Consider the following 18609-nt stretch of genomic DNA (forward strand, 5'->3'; position numbering starts at 1 on the left):
AAGATAAATTTAAATAAACTTAAATAAGTTAAGTATTTTCCTTAAAAGGATTGTGCAAGTAAAAAGATTTCAGATCCTGTGTAAAACCAGATCTTCATTTTGATGTCGCACTAAAGGTAACAGCTTAAGAAAATAAAAAGAAATCTAATGGGAAAGATAACAGCCTCCGGCAAAGGAACCAGCGAATAAGTCAAGGACAAATCAGTCTTCGTGACAAGAATTTTATTTCCTTTTTTTCGTTACATTTCGCATTAAATTAAAGAGTTTTTTTTTCCTTTACAACATACATTAAGCTGTGAATCAGATGTTAAGGAAGTGGAGAGAGAGTAGGGCAAAAAACGTTTGTGACGTCACAATATCTTACAAGCTTACAAAGTTCAAAAGTTTGAAAAGTCGATAAGAGTTGATTTGCATCTAACAGCAGTGAATTATAACAAGGGTGAAAGACAAAAAAGGCACACACTAAAGAACCTCACTGTCCACAGCAGCCGTCACAGTCAGTCCTAATCCAGCCAGTAGAAAAATCCTCGAGTCCTGCTCTGACATCTAAATGCTTGACGCTCACAATAAACACACCCACAGATTCACCTGTCTACACAGAAAGAGGACATTTAACCCTCTCGCCTTAACGGGGGCTGTTGTCCTCCATCTATGTCGACACAATGATTCATGAATCAGAACATTTGTTAACAGGTTGTTGGTTATATTCCAGGCTTGGGGAAACAGGGATGAACTTGTGTCCAGTCCCTACCAGAGAAACTTTCATACCTCCATGCTTATTTTGGACTACTTGCACACATTAAATGGTAAATGTGTGAAAGGCTTTAAATTGAATTAATCTTTTATTGTAACTAATATGACCTCACACTTGAGAAATTTGAGGGAAAGGAAAATCCAACCTTTAATTTGAGCACACATACTTAGTAGGGAAAATGTTAAGAGTTAATTGTTTGTAACATAATCACCAGTGGCGCAATTATGGGATCTTCTAAATGCATGTTTTACATTTCAGAGCATCCGTGACTTTAGTTTTTCCTAGAGTAAAACAAGGCTGGATGAGGATATTTATCTTGCCATCATGGCAGTGTGACAGGAAGGAGGATCCAAAGTTTACTGTTAGAGAACAGCAAAGAGATGCATCTTAGGGCCATCTTGATGTTTGGAGTGATGCCAAGAAAAGAGAAATTTCAGCCAAAAAACACTCCAGATTGGTTTGGCATGAAACAAATGATGAATTTCCTCATGCCTACTGTTAGGCACATTGGAGGATGTGTGATGCTGTGTGCCTATAACATTATAATACTTTTTAAAACACCACTTTACATGAAACTTTGGTGGGATCTACCAGGATACGTAAAGCTCGATAGTGATCAGATAGCCATTTTGTAGATCTTTGACAGAAAGAGGTCATTAGACCAGTATTAGCACTGATCTAATGACCAGTGCTAATACTGTTTTCTTTTCGTTAAACAGATTTTTCCCCAATTAAATGTTGGACTTTGCCTTGTGAGATCATGTTATTGTAATAAACGCTTATTTGAACTATTTTAAGGTTGTTGTTTTTTTACACAGAATTTATTTTTAACAGGGGTGCAAATGAATGTTCCCAACGCTATATATCCTGGAAAAAACTGTCAACAACATGTTTTGATATTCTGGCTCATGCTTTGAGGAAATTTTCACCTGATTTTGCAACCAAATCCTTTAAGCATATAGACAACACACACACACACACACACGCTCAAAAAAAAAGAAACCCATTCAAAGATCCTACATATCCCTCTTTGCTCAGCTGTGGATAGAGACATCGTTGGCTTTCCTCCATTGAGAAACAGAAAAACAAATCGCTGGACATCAAGAAAACGTTGACCTAGCTACACGTACACCACTAGGATCCACTAGGCTCCACGGATTTAAGTGTTTTGGTGAGGGGTGATCGTAGGAAACAGAAGAGGTCACATAAGTCAAACTCTCAGGCCTTGATAAGAAAGCAAAAATAAAAACAAAGCAACACTAATATTTTCAAATAGTTTTCTTACAAAAGAACGGGGTTAAATAGAGAAACTTTTTTTTTTACTACTGTTTTAAAATCCCAGCTTTCTTCACAGGAACCAGCCTGTTTATGCAACTGCCTAAGAAATGAATGCTTATAATAAGTAGCAGTGAGCTGCGTTAGCTCACTGGGGGCCTGTTGTATCTCATACTAATAGCTTTCTGTGGTGCTGTTGCATTATTATTGCAATGCACCTAAAAGCCTTGGCCTTCTGAAAGGGTAACACATCTCAACTTGTCTGATAATTACATCTAACAACATAAAAGATTATAAACAAACACCAGGACGCTTAACTTGTGTATATATATATATTTTTTAAATGAAATCACGGAGAATGCCAACACAACGTAAAGGGCTGCTCGAAGCGGATTAATGGCACAGTCAGAAATGAACCAGAAAGATGTGTGAATGTGTGTGTGTGTGTGCAGAAAGGGGTAAAAAAGAAGAAAGTGATTGCTCCTTCCTCTCCTCCGTCTGACCTGTTAACTGTGTTAATGTCTAAGGGACCAGAATTACAACAATAACACCTACATTCTTTAACTGCATTTTTTTTTTTATCAAACAAGGGAAATATGACGTAAGAAAATGAAAATAAAAAGGAATACAACAAGGACACAAAGTTAACAACTATTAAAGAAAAACATTGTCACTACTTTAGGGTGTAAGGCACAAATTTACATGTGGAAAAATAAGCAGATGATAAAAAGTTTTTTTTTTGTTCCCATTTTTTCAGATTTTTATTTTTTTCTCTCTGCTCGTCCACGCGACGCCGCAGCGGACCAGCGTCTCTCTCTCTCTGTTGCCACGATTAGCTTCGTTTTGAATGCTGATTCCTGCACTGTTGCTGCAGCACCTCTTCCTTTTCATGTGTAACATGCAACAGTGCGCTAATCAGGACAAATTCTTTTTGGACAAAAAAAGAAAAATACCACAGTGCTGATTGGAAGAGGAGGGGGGGCGGGGGGGTTGGGTGCTCGTCGGAGGAGTGAAAGGGGGAGATTTTTTAAGATGTTTTTTCTTTTCTTTTTCTTTTTTCTCAATTGGTTCAAAACCATGGAAACTCTAGTCTGTAACGGTAAAAGTCTGGTCTGGCACAGTTGAAATAAATATCTCCTCCTCTTCGTTGTACGACAAGCTGCAGGTCCCACTGAGCACGCAGTAAGACCTTTTTATTTTAAAGTCTACAAGAAAAGTTCTACTGGCTCCAGTTTAATGACTTTAAATATTTTTGTTTTCCTCACTTGATTAATTAATATTAAAAGACCTCTTCTTTGTCTTCTCTTTCTCTCTTTCTCTCTCTCTGTCCAAGCCTAGAAAGTCAGTTCGTTCTTTTAAAGCACTTAATAAAAATAAATACAACAGGCTATTAGTATTAACAGTCACGTATTGTTCAGTACAGTAGAAGATTCTTCCGGCCAGGCTTTGAGCGGCGCCCGGGCAGGTCTTGATTGCTGTAACACTGAGGCTCTTTTCACAGTTTCCAACAGGACTCAGACTGAATTCAGTCTCTCTGAGTGCTTCTGTACATTGATTACTGTCCATCTCCTGACCTCTGCGCCGTCACTATGCGATTCAGTCGGCACGATAATGTATTAAAAGTCAAGTCCCGGTGACTGAAGACACTACAAACAGGAAAGCCACCATCTTGAATGCTACAGGGTGCCAATATGTGAAATATCAGGACAGGCTTCACTTCCTCTTCCAGCAGTACGTCTTCCTCTTTGTGTTTACAGACAAAACTGGGAGCTGAGCTCAACAACAGAGAACACCCATTGGATATTTACATATTTATATAAAAACAAATTATTTTATAAAAAAAAAACAAAAAAAAAAAAATCTGTGATAATTCCACCGAAAACAAACAAAAGCACTAAAAAGGAGATGCAAGTTGTACAGTATTCCCTGTTTCTTCGCTCTGTCTGAAAACACCTCTCGCTTCTGTCCGCTCAGTCTAGTTTAATGGGGTTTACGAGCTGACTATGTGCCGGGGTCACTGGACTTTGCTTTTGTTGAGAGAGAGACTACGGAGGGCTTCGGGGGGACGTCGGGTTTGAGGTGTTTGCTGCCCGTTCGAGGCAGCGAGCCGTAAGTGATCATCCCAGGCTGCCGAGACAGCGATATGCCCTGCGTTGTCATTTGTATGGAGTCCACCCTCTGCGGTGCGGGCGGAGGGGTCTCCACGCGGAAGCTGTGATGTCTCGACAAATGGGAGGAGTTGGACGAGTTGGTGTTGTGCTTCCTGAGGGCCGAGGATCCGGACGCAGAAGACGCCGATCCTTTCCGGAGGCCGTACACCGACGAGTGGACCTCCAGACGTTTGCCCATCTGAGGAACGGCGGGAGGGACGGTAAGTGACGCCTCTCGCTGGGGAACGCGAGGCGGCAACATACCGTCTGGATCCACCATGTGGCTCTTTCCCGGCTTGTACTCCAAGGTGGCGCCTTGGTCCTCCATGACGCCGTGGGCCATGCTCAGGTCGCTGTGATGGGGCTGCTCCACGTACTCGTGTTGGTAGGACTGCTGCAGATGAGGCTGAAGCTGGTGCTGATGCTGCGGCAGAGGCAAAACGACCACGCTGGGGATGTGGCCGGGCGAAGCCCTCAGCGGCAGGTCTGTGGAAATGACAGGAGAGCCTATAGGCGGCATGTCCTTGGTGCAGGCGTTGATGAGGTTCTGATTTCTTTCCCACTCGCGACTCCCGCGGCTGGGCTTACGGCGCGGCTGCATGGGAGTGGATTCGGGTGTTGGCAGGGCAGCGAGGTCCAGGTGGTGCTGGTCGGCTTTTATCAGCATCTTGGCATTCGGCGTCAGGCGCCCATTGTGCATCAAAGGGGTGAGGATGGCCTCGGGGCGGCCGTCTTTGGCCTGCGTCTCAAACAGGCCGGTCAGCTTGGTCACGCTGTTCATCGAGCCGCGGCGGGAGTGGAGGTGGAGGGTGTCCTTCTCCTTGCGACCCGTCAGGTCCAGATCTCGCCGCCGGTGGTCACAGACGCAGTAGACGATGAGACCGGAGAAGATGGCGCCCATTGCAAATGCCAGGATGACAGCTATGGCCAGGAGGGTTACAGGAACCAGCTGGTCACGGCCCTTCTGGTAGCTCTCACGGATCACACCTGCAGAGAGACATTCACAAATACCAGTCAGACTCTCAGAAGGACAAGAACGAGGACTTTGGTGCAAGAAATTACCTCTAAGTTCAAGAAACCAAAACGTAGAATAAAATCTTTTTGTTTTGGGAGGACAAAAAGGGATTAAAGGTTTTAATAATTTTATGAAAAATATGCAAATGAAGGAAGATTTATCCTGTTATGCGAAATGATTTTAGAAAATGACTCGAAATGGTAGCTTCAGGTGTGGAAAGTCAATATTTCCCAAAGACACAATCTCAGACGGAGGATGTTTTTTAGGGGTGATTAGGATTCCCAGTTAAAACTCACATAAAACCTCCAGGTAAAATGAGAAAGATTTGAGAGCAGATAAAGGAGCATGAAATACTCAATCCCTTTTCTTTTCACGGATGCAAATGTGAGACTTTTCATGAAGCCTGAATCCAATCTCATGAATCCTAGAGAATACATTCAAAAGCCTTTGATCAGGCACTAAATCCAATGAGCTTTATCATTGGGGCTTCATCAGAGAATGATTCTCAGGAACAGAAACACAGAGATACAGGAAAATAGAATATTATTTAATAATCTGAATCTGAATCTGAACCTTTTTCAGCACACCAGATTTAAATAAACAAATTACCTCCTCGGCCTGTCACCAGGTTTAATAGGTTTAAATTTCTTATCTTATTATCTTTTCATATCATATTAATCCATTGGCACTGCCAATCAAGAGCAAACAGGCCAATTTCAGTCAAGGACTGAGTGATTGTTTCATCACCACATTATATATATTTATAAATGTCACTTTACAAAAAACTAAGCTATTATTCAATAAATTCAAATATCAACAAATGCCCAAATGTCTTTTTTAAGGTATAAATTAGGTAAATATACTTTAAGAATTAGCCAATAAAAGTATAATTTTCCAGTTTGGGCGTTTCTGCACATTTAAGAAACTATAAAAAAAATGATATCCAATTTAAAAATAAGCTGCTGCTTGTTTAAAGGAAAGAAGAAAAGAAAAAAGTGCTTCAGAAAACAAAAATTGTAGTATATTAAAGTTGTTTTGTGCCGCTGAAGCAGACCCGTCTCCACAGCGTTTTGTTGGCGCTGGAGAACTATCCGGCTGCACTCCTTCAACATGCTGCTACTGTGGAAACCAAAAAACGTTTGTTTTGTCTTTTATTTGCAAAACTCTCTTCTCCATCAACAAGAAACATAGTTAAAGGTGCAGTAATGTTGCACAACTGCTTGGGTTTCTGGTTTCCTTGGAGAACACAGTTGTTGGATGGACAGACTTTATAAAGCCTCCACATTTTTCGTCACCCCGGGTGCAGATGTAGAAAGCACCTGAAAATAAGCAGATCTTCTAATGTATTAGAACAGTCCCACGCTGAAGAGAGGATCAAAATTCAACCTTTTTGACTTGAGTATAAAACATCAAAATCTGATGTTAAAAACTTGTTTCAATCAAAGACGCCCCCTAATAAAGAAGAATAACTGAGGCTTTTTTTTAAGTTTTAAAGTTGATCAGTGTCATTTAATCGCTGTGGATTGTCTAAATATGACATCACGCAAGGGCACTTAGTGACTTCTAAAGATGGTAAAAACAGGAGAACATCTCATTCAAGTACATAAAGGCAAGTCTGTGCTGATTTTCATAATTAAGGAAATTGATACAATAAAACAAAGTCTCTCCTAACCCTGCCCATATTTACAGTCAGAGCAATCCTATTAGTGGTTTAAAACAATTCAACGAGGGTTGACAGAAATGCAAATTTGTCTAAAGGAGTATGAGAAGGGTCTAAAATTTTAAAAATACCTCCAAAGCTTGATTTCCGGCAAACTCTTCAATGTGAGATAATCAAATAAAATGGTAGTAATTTTGAGGGTTTCCATACATTTTTATCAGGGTTCCCAATAAATGTTGAAGGCACCGCATGTACAGTTAGATTCTGAATTATTCAAATCTTTGGCAGATTTAGGATTCAAGTAATCTTTTTGTTTTAACATTATTCTGTTGTTGTTGTTTTTTTCTCACTGTTAATTTGTAGGTGGGGTTGGGGAGCGATGCCTTTCATTTCATTTCCCTTTAGAAACAAACTTTAGACCTAAATCTGCCAGGGGTACGAATATATTTGGGCTTAGCGTTATAGTATCTTACAATTTAACTTTTTACAAGTCAGTGGGATAGTAAATAAACACCCAATCCACATGCACATTAGTCTTCCTTTGTGTGTCTCTGCTAGTTTGGAGACTGTTTGAAGTTCTTTGTCAATGAGAAGCCAGGAACTCCTAGAGATCAGCTGCTAATTACCAGGTTTATCCCAAAAGTTGACATCCAATAAATACCTAATTTCAGATTTACCATGAGTCGGCATCTTTTCTGTTGTGTGAGATCTTCTACTCCAGCTCTTGAGTCTTTTAAGCCTTAATTGCTCAGGTTTTAGGAACTCATTTTGTAAAATGAGGTTTGAAGTTGAGTTAAAGGTGATATATTTGCATTAATTAAGGTGGAGAAGTCCAGTAGGTTAAAAGTTTTATCTGATTTCATGAGACACTTTAAGCTGTCTAAAAGTAATTTCCCGCATATCTGCATTTCAATTACCAACATCAGTTTAGTTTTAAAAAAGAAAAGGTGCTCAACCCAGATTGGATGCAAGAATGCAGTAAAACCCAGAGGTGGGTAATTCTGTTTGCTGTTTTTTTCCTCTGCTCTGTCAGAATATCTTCTGTGTCTCTTCAGCGAGACACACAGAGACAGCCTGATAATCTGTTTTCATGAAATCCAGACTCTGTTAAACCCAGTTCCATAATCTTCACTCACTGCAGACATACTTCATTAACATGACTTTAAAAACTGCTTAAAAGGCTGAAATAAATCACAGAAAACCTGCGTTTGAACTTTAAAGTTCAACGCGGATAAGAAAGAGAAAAAAAAAGGAGTTGAAGTTTTGTCCGATTGTCGTAAAACTAAAACTTCTGATTTATCAGGAGAAAGCTGACGGCATGCCGGCTTTCCATCCTTCATCTGGAGTCAAACTAAGGAGTTTAAAACGTTTTTTTGACAGAAGGGATGAGCCTTGCTCTATGAATGGTGTGAGAAGTGATGAGCATTATTTGCTGTGAAGCATTGGGGTTTCACAAGTGTTACGCCGAGAACTCGTGTGACCAAATGACCTGCCTGGGGAGTGAAACATCTGCTTCCCGTCTCATGCATTAACATCTTAGACAGAAAAAGATACCTCTCTTCACCACTATCTTTCATTTTGTTGACTTTCAGACCTTTTTTTTTTTTTTGTATAGTTTTCTATAACTTTAGACTCCCTTGAGCAGTGAGACCGTTGTTTTTTTTTTTTACTCAGCTTCGGTATGGAAAGAGTTCTCCTCAGTGGAAACCCAAGCTGTAATTACAACCATGTGGTTTTTGTGAGTTATCATTCTCTGGAAGAGAGGATAGTGGTCACAGTGGTGATGGGCGCCTTATGAGAGCAGTTGGGTTGAATATTTCTGCTAACAAAGAAGCAATGCAGGAAGAATTCAAGGCTCACTTGAGGCAAGAAACCTCGGAAATCTCCAAAAGCCAACTGGAAAATGAAATCGGGAGTGTAAACATACATTTTTGGCCGAATCTTTCTCGTTGCTCAATTCTTGTTAAATGTAAATGGGTTAGTCATCATGGTCTTACTCAGATTTCTCCTGTTGTTAAAGTTACCTGAGCTGGACATTTTCATTTAACTTTAATTATTATTTCAACAGTTCAAAAATGTGTAAGTTGTGTTTGATAAATATACTGAAATGTCTTTGGGTATAAATGTGTGAGTGAGTGACTTTTTGTCTCATACAAAGATGTGAAAAGGTATTGGCATCCCTTCTCCATATATCATAATGTTGTAACCAAATGAAATGTGGACAAACTTTTGTCCGTGTTCCATGTGGCTACATCCACAAACTTGAGTGGATTTTATGTGATAGGCCAAAACAAAGTCATGCAAAGCTACAAGGAAAGGGATGCCTGTCTGAACATCTATCCATCCGTCCATTATCTAACGCTTATCCCTATTGGGGTCGCGAGGGGGGCAGGTGCCTATCTCCAGCTGTCAATGGGCGAGGCCGATTATTTGCAAATAAAAATGCAATCCGTATCTGAGGCACGGCAAATATTTGGAAGACAGTGTTCCGTTGAGATAAAATCAAATTTCAGATTTTTGGCTTACGTGCCAAACAGGATGTGTGGTGGTAAGTTAACATTGTGAACACACTATGAAACATGGTGGTGGAAGTATCACGCTGTGTGGATGCAGATTTTTTTTTTTTCACAGCAGAAACACCTGGTCAGTTGATTGGAAAAGGGACGGAGCGAATTACAACTTGATCCTGGACCAAAACCCGTCACCCTCCAGCAAGACAGTGACACTATAGATACAACCAGAGCTACAAGGACATAGTTTACACCAGAGTATTTTCATGTTAGAACAGCCTAGTCAAAGTCCAAACCTAAACCCAATTGAGAAAATGCGACAGGACAAAGAAAATGCAAAAATAAAAGATACTTTTGACCCAATCTGACTGAGAATGAGCTATTTTCCAAAAAGGAAAGGGCAACAATCTCAGCCTTTTAGATGTGTAAAGCTATTAAAGACATACCCTCAAACCTCTAGTCAGTCAAGGCAGATGGCCGTTCACAATGAGCCTGGTTCTGCTGTAGGTTTTCTCTTCCTGTTAGAGGGGAGTTTTCCTCTCCACTGTCGCTTCATGCACGCTTGGTTTGAGGGATTGCTGCAAAGCCATCAACAATGCAGACGACTGTCCACTGTGGCTCTACGCTCTTTCAGGAGGAGTGAATGCTGCTTGGAGAGACTTGATGCAACCTACTGGGTCTCCCTAGATAGGAAACTTTCTAGTCAATCTCTATGTATAATTTAAATGAATTTGACTTTGTAAAGTGCCTTGGGATGACATATGTTGTGAATTTGCACTATATAAATAAAATTTGATTGAACTGAATTGAAATGAATTGAATTGAATACCCCAAAAACACATCCGGCTAAAATTGCACCAACAGGTCTATCTACATCATACTGACTAAGGGGGGCGAACTCAAAACTACATCAAACAGATGTAGATTTTTATTTGTACAGAGAGTTGAAATAAAGTACACTGAATTGGTTTATGTGATATAAATTATTTTTAAGGGTCCTTTGTGTGTCTGTGTTCCCCTGTGATAGTCTGGTGACCTGTTTAAGGTTTATCCTACACCACTGACCACTAGAGAAAGGTCCTCATGACCCTGCAAGAAGTAAGTGACAGGGTTAGGGGAGGACAGTCTAGACAAGCAGTTATCCTTTGTTGTAGACATTGGACTCTCTCCTGTGAATTTTCCATCCCACAAGCAAAGCGTTATTGAGCATGCCCAATATGCACCACATTTTGGAAACTTTGCTTTTGTTTTTACTTCTTCCTGCGCTTCTAAAAATCCCTTACCTCTTTTGCAAGCTTACAGTTACATAACAATGTGATTTCAAGGCCTTGGGTAAAACAAAAAACGGTGGAAACATTAAAGGCTTTTATCTTTCTTGGGAGTTGTTTCTCTTACATCAAAGTGAGAAAAGTTGCTGCAGAGGACACCTCAGCTGTCTCAGGCATATCACATGACTTCGGGCTTTTGAATTTAGGCAGCAACAGATATCTCTCTTTCCCTGTTTCTGCTGAGTGATCCTCACAAAACTTTTCAAAACTGATACAACTTGACCTTCGAGCTTCAAAGTTCTGCTAAAACCCACAGATTTTCTGCTCCAGTCTCATCCTCACCCACAATCCTCTGGTTTTAAATCCTGCATCACCCCCAAAATGCATTGCAAAATGTGCGCCTGCCTGACGCGTCTCTCTGTGGGTGAATCAGTTTTAATTTCACTCTGCCTCAGGTCTCGACATTCAGATATTAAACGCACAGCTCAGATACTCAGATACGTCTTCATGTCAAAACAGACTCAATCTGCAGCTCTTGTAAATCAGAAAAAATCGCAATCTGCTGTGACTGGAACGTGCGAATCCTCTCTATCTCTATCTGTCCGACACACACAGAGGGACGCGTACCCTCTTTTAATCTCTTCAGACACTGTCTGCCTTAAGCCCATAGAGCCTGTCTTTGTGTTGGTGTTGGGGAAACTTCAAAGGCGGTTAAACATCACAGAGGGGTTACGTACCAGGCCCTAACCTTTTGACTACAGGGTGTTACACAAAGACACGGTCTGAGAAATGATAAAGCCTCCATCAAGCTCAACTGCGCTCACTCATGTGTTGTGCGTTGAAAAACAGGGCAGCGGACCTTGAATGTGGGAGCGGACTAAATGTTAAAGGGCAAAATTCATCATGTTTTAAGCCCTGAAAACCGAAAATCTTGAAAGTACGAAAGACATAGATCATAATCAGTCTTTCTATTGCTGTTTAAAGCCGACGAGTAAAACGCGATTGTGATACAAAAAAGGCCTTTGGAGCTGGGCCACTCATCTGTTATGGATGATAATGTATCATAAAAGCTGAGGGAGAACTGAGCGCCATCACTTTCCTACACAAATCCTTCGTGTTACTGCGAGGTTGACTTCCTGCTCTGTTGCAGAAAGGAGGGCTCTACAGAGGGTAACAAGGACTGCAGAAAAGATCCCCAGCAGCCCTCTGCCCTCACTAGGAGACATCGCCAACTCCCGCCGCCTGAGTAGAGCACGAAAAATAGTTGCGGACACATTCCACCCCCGAACACCGACTATTCAGCCTTCTCCCCTCAAGGAAGAGATTCAGGTCATTCAAATGTAGGACCAATAGACTGAGGAACAGTTTTCATCAGTTTTCATTTAAACAGAGTTCAGAACCTTGAACTCTGTTTAATTGTATGTGCAATATTTTTCTTTTGGTGCAATATGTATATTTTTTATGGCTTTATAATTTTTGCCATCATATTTTTCTTCTTATATACTCTTATTAAATTAAACTGACAGTGGCAGCTGCCATAATTTCATCATGCATGTGTGTGTTGACAGTGCAATTTTGATTCTGTGCAGGAAAACTAGATGACGATGATTTGTAAAGCGTGGATTTCTCCCTTTTTCCCTAAAACCGTCTTACCACAGGATGATGAAACAGTTGACGGGACGCCGCCTGTCAATCAATCCTGGGTGCTTGTCAGCAACCGACCAATTTGTCCGAATGTGAAGGCAGAGCCTTTACCTCTGACAACATTGTAGGGACTTTTGCATTATAAACGCTCTGTGATCAGAGGGATTTCGTTCAAAAACATCGGAAAACATGGTTTAACGCTGTCAGTGGGAAAGTACGATTCAGACATGTGTTATCCTGAATGTTTAGAGGGTCAAATACAGTGTATTCCTTGTAAACGATAGCTGAAGGTATGCTGCCCCCACATGAGCAGCTAAAAGTAAAAGTGAAAGAACTGCTAGCAAATGTCCAGTTTTTGCTTATTGTTTTGTTTTGTGGTTAAATTAAAGGTTAATGCTCAACGCTAGTTCTGTTGTACTTTACGTGTTTTGGATGTATGAATGTTGCTACTTCTGGTTGCATAAGCCGAATCTTTGTTAGCAATGATAGGTTAATAGGACTCTGATTTTGCAGAAAGCCTTTATCAGGCGGTGTAAAGTAAACTCTTCACTCCTAATACAGAATTTCCCAGTAAATTATTGCCATAGATAGCTCGATGGCAACATTGAAAACATCTACTGCAGTAACTCTGTTAAGTTATTAATACATATTTTAAGTTGGGTATAAGTTGGGTATTTAATTTTAAACCTTGGCTTTATTGTCGATTTGTCCATGGTTCCCTTGAAATAACTTCACTGACTTGATGTACACCTGGTTGAAGTTACTTTACATGGAGCTCAGACGTTGTCAGATCATAGTGAAATGGCTTCTTCTCTGTGTTACGTTTCTCAGGTTCAAGGGGACCAATAAAGACGCAAAACGAGGGTGAACATCGGTCAAGCTTTTGAGCACGGTTATCGACTTAAGGAGGCAAAGGGGCTCAGAAGCCACGCAGAGGTTGCTGCATTCCTTCTGCACAGGTAAGTTAAATGTTTGCTAATACTAAGCCTTATGCTAATGCTAATGCTGCCAGACCTGGCAGCCGGCTGGGGAACAGTACAGTAGGAAAATCGGAATGAGAGCGGGTGAGTGTGCCACCTACTGGCCAGGAGGAGTAGGTGGCGCAGAGCGTTCCACTCACCGATCTATATAATACACTGGAGTGCTAATCGCCCGCTGTTAGAATGAGTCGCTGTGAAGCCACCAGCCGCCATATTGGTACTCCCTATTTTCCTCCAGTAACTTGGGAATATGTGCGCTACAGCATTGAATAACGAGGATTTTCTCATGTTCAGGGGGGGCTTAAGACTTTTAAAATGTCAAATGCCATATACTTTTATGTTATGTTCTAAAACTATCAAGTACTGAAGTCATGTGCTGAAATATTTTGCATTTTATTTATTTAAAGATATATATAAAACATTTATAAATATATAAATAACAATATACAAAAACATATATATACACATATACACATACTTATATATACATATTTAATATGAATAACATGTAAAATATTTCAGCACCTAATTTCCTAGTAGTTGATAGTGTTAGTACATCCACTGACTGTAGAATTACCTATGAAACGTTTTCACACAGCCAGAAAACTGCTTGTTGTTGCAACCAAATCCTATGGGATTCTGTGAGAGTAGGGAGTAGCAAGATGGCGGCCAGTGACTTCAGTTTTTCGGCAAAATCAGCACTCCAGTGTATAATATAGCTCAGTGGTTCCACTCCACCCAGTTCAGCCATTTTTGTAGTATGCTGGGGGACAGTGTAATGAATTGTGTGGGTTAATACACCCGACAACCAATCATTTTCACTTATCTGCTTACAGCTTCAACATCCTTTAGCTTGGACTACAAAATAGTGACAGACAAATAAAAATGACGGATTCCCAAAATAAATTAGCTGAAAGTCAATGACCTCGTTTTGCAGCTCCGTCGGAAATACTGTGATGTATTTGACCAAAAAAATGCTATAGCACAGAGAAAAATGAACGGATTCGGCATGTCCCCTTTTAGTATTGTGGTGTGGAGTGGAGACCCACTTCAGTGCATGTCAAAGTAACAATGCTAGTCAATGGTGAGAGCAGAGATTTCAACTTCAACCTGAATTATGCCAAAATATTGGTTGTAGAATTTCCCAGTCTGCTAGCTCTCCGAGCTTCTGATTTCACGCAACATTTCTCTTTACTTCTTTCTCCTCACTGGATAAATCACCACTTCCATTTCCATCTTAGAGGCTCACATTTGATCTTGAGACTTTGATGCTCTTGTCGTTAGTTGACATTGTGTTACGCATTGATGCTTGAAATTGGTGTTATTTTCCCAATATTTTAGAAATAAAAATGTTAACTAATGTTAATCAACGAGCCCTCTGCCTCATTATAAAATGTGGGATACATGCCCTTTTAGTAATGTATGTTCATACCCCTTCATTGCCAGGAGTACTGCTTCAGTTTAGGACAAGCTTTGTTTGTCTTCCAAAAAACAAAAGGACACTGGTGCTTAGACGATGACAGCATTTATCAAATTCTCTTTAATCCTCCCCCCTGCTCGGATATTATCCCATTAAGTCTTGTGTATGTTTGTGTTCAAGAGGCACTTGCATTAATGGTATTATTCAATATTAAAGCCTTCATCAGACAATTCAGAGTTGCTGCACCGCATACTGATTAGCTAGTCAAGATATAATTAAAGCCCTAATTATATCGTTCTGCACCTCAGGTATTAAAAGTGATGTACTAACCTTGTAGCCAATTTCCTGCATGCAAACTGTGAAATGTAATAGTCACAGTACATCGAACTAATTCAAATATCCATGGGAACAATCATAAACTGTTTGATTTTGTTAAACTGACACTACTAAAGATTGAGAACTGAGCTGTTACAATATAGGGCTTAGGATGGCATAAATAAATAGAATAATAGAGGTAAATATCACCAGAGTGTGTTGATATCACATGAGGGCAGTTGTACTGAAACTGTTGAACACTAAATCAGAAACATTAAAAGTAGGTTGAATAGGTTTAGTGAAATGAGGATTTATTTTTTAGTTATGATGCAAATTAACCTGAAATCTTGATGAGTTACTTTAACACAGATGGCGACCTTCTCAAGCGTATTATATAAAGGTAATTACAAAGAAATGTTTTAATAAACAGTAAGAAATCCAACAGCGAACAAAGAACACACTAGCGCTCTCTCTCTCACGAATACTATTGATAAGATTATTTAGTAAAAAAAAAAACAGGGCATCTGGATGTGGATTAGAAATTAGTGAGCACAAAAGAATGGCCTGTAATGATTTGACTGACTTTCTCTTTATTTGTTTTTTTGTTTTTTTATTTCCTTTACGTCGTCCAGCAGAGGCGAGGGCTCTTCTGGCGTAACCAAAACTTGAAAGCTATAAATGTGTGTTGAAAACAAAGGCGGCCTTAAAGAACAATGAGTTAATAAGTGGAGGAAATTATGGCTTGTGGGTTGATGTCAATCAAGGAAGTGCGCAATGCTGGGAAAAAAAACACATCCAGCCCATTGTTTTTCTAATGACTCAAAATGAGCTACATATAATTCATCTACTTCACAGAAGCACGAACAGGCCTCAGTGACGGTTTAAGAAAGGAAAGAATTTTAGTTTTACATTTAAATCTTTTCATTTATTTATGTTTCTTCGAAGCACTGAGTTTGTTTTATGCATATAAAGGGCCATTACACCAAACTGACTGGATTAGTTTAAATCCAATCATTCAGCTGGTAGGACCTAACCCACTGCACCCAATTTTTTAAAAGACATAGAACATCTTGCATAGTCCTGCAATTTACCTATTTCTGAAAATTGATGTTCAAATGTGGTTAGTCAGATGTTAGGGTTCATGGTATAGGCAGACCATGCCTTACTTTTCAACAGCTTTGTTTGGGTTAGATTTAAATTGGACATTTGGGATGAAAAAGTCTGATTTAAACCATATTTCTCACAGATATGTTTTTTTTTCTTTCTTTTTTTTATTTGTCGACATGGAATAACCACGAAGATGGATACCTACGTATGGTCTGCAACAATACTAAGGTAGGCTGTGGTGATTATTAGTAATTGATACTTAGGGGGTAAAAAAATAACCCCAAAAAAATAGAATTCCAACATGATTACACCGTCACATGACTGCAGCATTGATTGAAAGCATATGGGTCCATACTTTCATACTGTTTATGCCAACTTCCGATTGTACCACCTGAATGTTGCTGCTGAAATAAAAATTCATGAGAGACAACACATTTCAATAACTTATTGTACAATTTAGGGAGCCTGTCTGAACAATAGCTTAAGTTTTGTTGTTCTTATCTGACAGGAGTGGCACTCTGCGGCTGCTATAGCCCATTTGCTTCTAGGTTTGATGTGTTGTGCCTTCAGAGATGTTATTTTGCATACCTTTGTGGTGTGGGGTGATTTCAGCTACTGTTGCATCTCTATCATCATTAGTCCACCCACTCTTCTCTGGCTTCTGACATCAACACGACATTCTAGTTCACAATGCTGCTGTTCATTAGATTACTTTTATTTTTGGGACAAATCCCTGTACCCCAGAGAGCTTCCTGTGCTTTAAAATCCCAGCGGATCAGCAATTCATCAAATGCTCAGGCTAGCACCAGCAAACATGCATCGTTGAAAGGGACTCATTCTTATTCTAGGTTTGAACTTCGATAAGTTATCTTCGCCACATCTAAAACCTTGATTTGTGGCAATTTGATTTGTTAAGAATAAACCGAACATGTGAAAAGTGGCGTGGTACTCGTTCACTTACTGTCGTTGAAGATGTCCGTCGCACACGTAACTCAAACAGTGCAACATTATAGATTCACATAACATCCCAAATGACAGCGTGGAAGTATTCCTTCAAGTGTTTTCCACCACAGAGTGAGATGAAGAGGGATTGGAGACATTGACAAGAGAGAAAAATAGAGCTCCATCCCTGTCTGCACAAGGTCAGGGTCCCTTTCTATCATAGCATCCTCTTGTTGCCACTCAGGTGTCAGAGCGATACCTGCAGCTGAAAATAACCCTTGCAGAGCAGCTGTCAGTTGACAGGTGGTATTCCAGCGAAACCCTAGCGGGGAAATCATATCTCAAGGTAAAATACAATAACTCTTGATTCATTTTGTGCCGTTTCCTAAACAGAAACAAGTATTTCCTCTGATTGAATTTGCAGAGCGGTCTTGTTATAGATTAAAGATGTAGAAGTCCTTTTTCCATCTTGCAGTATTACAAAGCAGTATGAAAAGGGCTTTATGATTATTTTTGTTGTGATACCTCCAGCTAAAACACCAGATTTAAATGCTGTTCGCTCATTTACAGCAAAGACTTTAAACTTTCTATGAGTAACTTGTATAGGATCCACTAAACTATTGCCTGCACTTTGTGCTGTACCTGCCATCATTTGCGCTGCTACACATGTGATGGCTGTTCTATTGATTACCGCCTGTTATCTGCTTATACTCCAGATAAACAGCTAACAGGCTTAAATTGGAGGCAACCGGACTTCCGCTCAGTTTTTCCGATGCCTATCCAGGAGTTCTGGAGGCTCACGTTGCGCTCGCTCAAGTCCTGGAACGTATGCATCTCTTGTTTGGAGTCCATCTCCACACACACTTCAGCCACAATGTATTGCAGCCACAACACTGCAGTGTAACTATCAGTGATGTGTACAGACGTAAAATCATTTTATGAGGAAATTATAAAATAAAATACAAATCATTCTTATTTTATGGATTATGGTCAGACATCCTATTTGGGAGGAAAGGGGCAAAATTCTGGTGGTTCTCTTTTTGTGCAAGATAGGTGTTATGATTAAGTAACCACAGTCAACCCCAACATTGTTCATACCCTTCTCACAGATCTAGGTTTAAAGTGATCTCTTAATTTTACCTTTTTACCTTTCTTCTTTGACACTTTGAGCTGGCCTGGCCAGTTTCCAGACATAAATCTGATTAAGAATATGTGGAGCGAGATAAACATTAGGGTAATGGCAAGGAGGTCTTTCAACCTCAATGCCTTGGCGGAGCTCATCACCAAAGACAAATCATCGAAATAATAATTATAATAAGGTCATGATTGCTGTTAGATCAATAAATATTTTTCCATTGGCCGTTATGAAGGTATAATATTTTTGAGACTTGTCGACTTTATTTTTTTATAGAAACTGATCAATAAAGGTCACAGTTGACATAGCTTGTACATAAATGTATTGCCTTGAAAGATGCCTGTCTCATGTCCAATAAAAAACAACAACTTTAGAATTAAAATTATTTCAAATTTCAATCCGCTAGGGGTATGAATAATTTTGGACCTGGCTCT

At 39.9% G+C, this 18609-nt stretch overlaps 1 protein-coding gene across 4 annotated transcripts in view; it reads right to left on the minus strand.

The window, feature by feature from the left end:
- Nucleotides 1–205: 205 nt before the first annotated feature.
- Nucleotides 206–18609, minus strand: part of sema6a (sema domain, transmembrane domain (TM), and cytoplasmic domain, (semaphorin) 6A) — a 166501-nt gene continuing 148097 nt past the window's right edge. For all 4 annotated transcript variants that reach the window (XM_036143898.1, XM_036143899.1, XM_036143896.1 and 1 more), the window contains one exon: nucleotides 206–5166. In XM_036143898.1, the coding sequence (XP_035999791.1) occupies nucleotides 4031–5166 (1136 nt within the window). In that variant the 3' untranslated portion in view covers nucleotides 206–4030. The remainder of the gene's footprint in view (nucleotides 5167–18609) is intronic.

This window comes from Fundulus heteroclitus, chromosome 12, assembly GCF_011125445.2.
Source record: "Fundulus heteroclitus isolate FHET01 chromosome 12, MU-UCD_Fhet_4.1, whole genome shotgun sequence".
NCBI classification, from domain to species: domain Eukaryota; kingdom Metazoa; phylum Chordata; class Actinopteri; order Cyprinodontiformes; family Fundulidae; genus Fundulus; species Fundulus heteroclitus.